Below are 3,295 nucleotides of genomic sequence, written 5' to 3'. Positions count from 1 at the left end.
TGCATCGACCGACACCAACAAGCATCGACCGACGCCACATGGGGATGCATTGACCGACACTGAAGCTGCATCGACCGATGCAAGTGTAACTTGCATCGACCGACACCCAATCTGCATCGACCGACGCATGCTCGACGTAACACAAAAACCCTAGAGTTTTACGCGCCGTCCTCGCACTTGCATCGACCGACGCAAGATATGCATCGACCGACGCAACGTCGTGCATCGTGTTTTCCCCGAAGCTTCTCGCCGGATCTTTGTTCCTACAACCACAAAACTCGATCCCAAGCCACAAGAAAGCTTCCTAAAGTCCATAGCAACGATCTAACAAGCCTAACATCACACAACAAACAGATTAAAGAGTTCTATAGCTTAGATAAGCCATGGTCATGCACTTACCTTTGCCAAGACGATTCTAAACCTTAAACACGTAAGAAAACACCTCTAGGAAACTCCTACAACGATCCCAACTATAGATCTCACCAAGAAATGCCACAAATCTCCAGAAATCACCAAAAACGTTCAAGAACAGCTCTCTCTTCCTTTTGTTTCTCAAAAACGGCTAAAGTCGTCTAATGAGACAAAAAGAACGAATTAAGGGTTTTCCTTTCCCCTTTGTCCAAAACGCAGCGTTTGACTTAAGTCAGAACGCATGAAATTGAACCAGCATGGACCGATGCTCCACCTGCATCGATCGATGCACATCCTAAACTGGATTTCCGGTTCACGGATGTTACAATAAGAACATCATAAAGCACATCTAATCTAGAAGAGATATATAAACAATCAAGCTTGATCAATAGAGACAACCATAACCCTTGTCCGGCCTAATCCATCCTTAAGATCCTAATACACTAATCTGATCTAAAAATCATGATGAAGAACACAAGCCCAAAAAATGATAAAAAAGACATAATCAGAAATATAATGATGAAATAAGAAACTTTGTAGAAGAAATAAAATGCAAATACTTAAAGGATCAAAAGTTATGAAGATTACAAGTTTTGGTGGCTAGACCTAAAAAAACGTGATTGTTCTGTGGCCAAGGTACGAGACCTATTTATAGAAAAGAAGGGAAGCCTTAGTTAGCTAGAAAACAAAATAGAGAGCCGGTGGCAAGTGCTCGACCATGTCGTTCATGGTCGAGTGGTTTGTAAAGCAGCTCCAGTCTTCGATCTGGTATGATATCTGTTCAGTAAAATAGCAATAACTCTTGAACCACAACTCCGATCGGCCTGAGACTACCGTCATTGGAAAGATAACTCGATTGCCTACAACTTTTGTGAAGAATACTGAAGCTGAATGCGAACGGAAGATCTTCATTCTAGTCGATATTTGAGGGGCTCGTCTTGAATCCGACCGAGTGTTCTTTGGCAACGGTCGAGTGTGCGCTCGAGTCCATGGTCGAGTGGTTGCTTTCCTCCTCATTTGAGCCTTATTCCCTTGAAAGATGTGTCCTTGTGATCACAACGTATCCTTTGTGCTTCCAAAGTACCTAATTCACCTGTTTATGCACACAAATATGCAAATGCAATGAAAATTCTATCCTAATGCACAAACTGAGAATAACAGACATAAATGTGCTAAAACTAACTCTAAAAATGCAAGACAGGAGATAAATGCATGCTAAAAGATGGTAAAATATAGAGTTATCACTGATGATATTGCTTTTAAACCCGGTATATAGTAGACCTCCGTCATTATCCTTGGTTCTCCATTGAGATCAGTGAAAGCGATAGTGCCTTTCCCTTTGATATCTATACGGGAGTCATCACCGAAACGTACCTTACCAGTAACAGTGTTATCAATTTGATCAAAGTACCTCCGATCTCCGGTCATGTGGTTGCTATTTCTGTTATCGAGATACCAAATATTTTCTTCTCCTGAGTTGGTTTCATACTTGCTAGGGATGCAACGTTTTTCATTGAGGTATACGACTTCATGCATCATAAGAGCGTTGGCACTTGCTGTTTTGCTGTGTTCTTCTTCTTGTGCTTCCTGTAATTTCAGCAAGCGGTCAGGACAATTGGAAGCGAAGTGTCCCGTCTTGTCACATCGGTAGCATGTTCTTTTTGACAAGTCTCGTCCTCCACCAAATCGTCTGCGACCTCTTCCTCTGTAAAAGGATCTTCCTCCACGTCCTCTGTTTCTATATTCTCCATTGTAGTCTCGATTAGACTGTCCTTCCATGTTTGCGTACATTAGCTTAGATTGCTCATCTTGTGATTCTTCTTCCTCGTAAATCCTTTCCTCTTAAGCCTTTAGACGTCCAACGATGTCTTCAAAGCTTGTAGTGTTAAGGTCCAACACTTGTTCCAAAGAAGCAACCATGTGTATGTATTTTGCTCTTGGAAGACACTTTAGAAATTATTTCACCAGCTTTGGTACTTCAAGAGTTTCTCCTAATGCGGCTATCTTAGAAGTGATTTCAGATAGTTTTCCCACAAAATCATCGATCTTGTTTGAGTCCTTCATTCTTAGGCGATCAAATACAGCCATAAGTGTCTGCAAACGTGCTTTTTTAACCCTCTCTGCTCCTACATCCCTTGCTTTGATTGCTTCCCATATTTTCTTAGTTGTATCAAGTTCGCCGACTTGTAGCGTAAGAGACTCCGGTATGGATTGGATAAGCAAGGCAATAGCCATATTATTCTTTTTTTCATCGATGGTGTCTGTTGCAGATTCTGGTTCAATAACTTCCCACACCTTATGGACTCTAAGTGCAATTTTCATCTTTATAGCCCATACGGTGTAGTTCGTTGGATTTAACATCGGGCAAGAGATAGAAGAAGCTCCTCCTCCTTCTTTTGGTTTAACAGTGGAGACGGTAAGATCTCCCATCCTTCTCAATCGTTCTGAAGCTCTGATACCAAATCTAGTTTTTCAAATATGTTTAAGAACCTTGAGATCAAGATTTAAAGAACAACTTTTCTTTATTAGCTTTAGAAAAATTCCTCAAAAACTAAAGCTCTCTCAATCACAAAGCTCTCTCTTAAGGTTTTGTCATACCTCGAAAACCTTATTTATATAACACCAATCATATTCCTATAAGAAAACACTTTAAGCTTAGATAAATCCTAAACTCTTTGATCCTTATCTTCTTGTTAGCTCACAACCCAATTAAGAATAGGATGACTTCAAACTTAAGTTATCCAACAACACTTGCTAGCTGTAATATTCTTAGCTTTGGCTTGCTGTTAAAATATTGTCAAGGCAACTATTTCGTTTTGGTTAGAATAGAGCAAAATTTCACGATGGAAATGTTGTAATGGTTTTGTCAACTCTTTCTAGAATT

At 40.2% G+C, this 3,295-nt stretch overlaps 1 protein-coding gene across 1 annotated transcript; it reads right to left on the bottom strand.

The window, feature by feature from the left end:
* Nucleotides 1-2,367: 2,367 nt before the first annotated feature.
* Nucleotides 2,368-2,841, bottom strand: LOC147938046 (uncharacterized). Its single transcript, XM_087465443.1, has one exon. The coding sequence runs from the start codon at nt 2,839-2,841 to the stop codon at nt 2,368-2,370; it is 474 nt and encodes a 157-aa protein (XP_087321569.1).
* Between the last annotated feature and the right edge of the window lie 454 nt (nt 2,842-3,295).

Source organism: Camelina sativa, chromosome 9 (genome assembly GCF_030686135.1).
Source record: "Camelina sativa cultivar CO46 ecotype springtype chromosome 9, ASM3068613v1".
Taxonomy (NCBI): domain Eukaryota; kingdom Viridiplantae; phylum Streptophyta; class Magnoliopsida; order Brassicales; family Brassicaceae; genus Camelina; species Camelina sativa.
Note: the sequence above shows the minus strand (reverse complement) of the source record. Positions and strands in the feature narration are given on the sequence as shown.

Bases quoted from the DNA above. Each gene is read 5' to 3' on its own strand.
- LOC147938046 (XM_087465443.1), bottom strand. From the start codon at position 2,841: ATGGGAGATCTTACCGTCTCCACTGTTAAACCAAAAGAAGGAGGAGGA.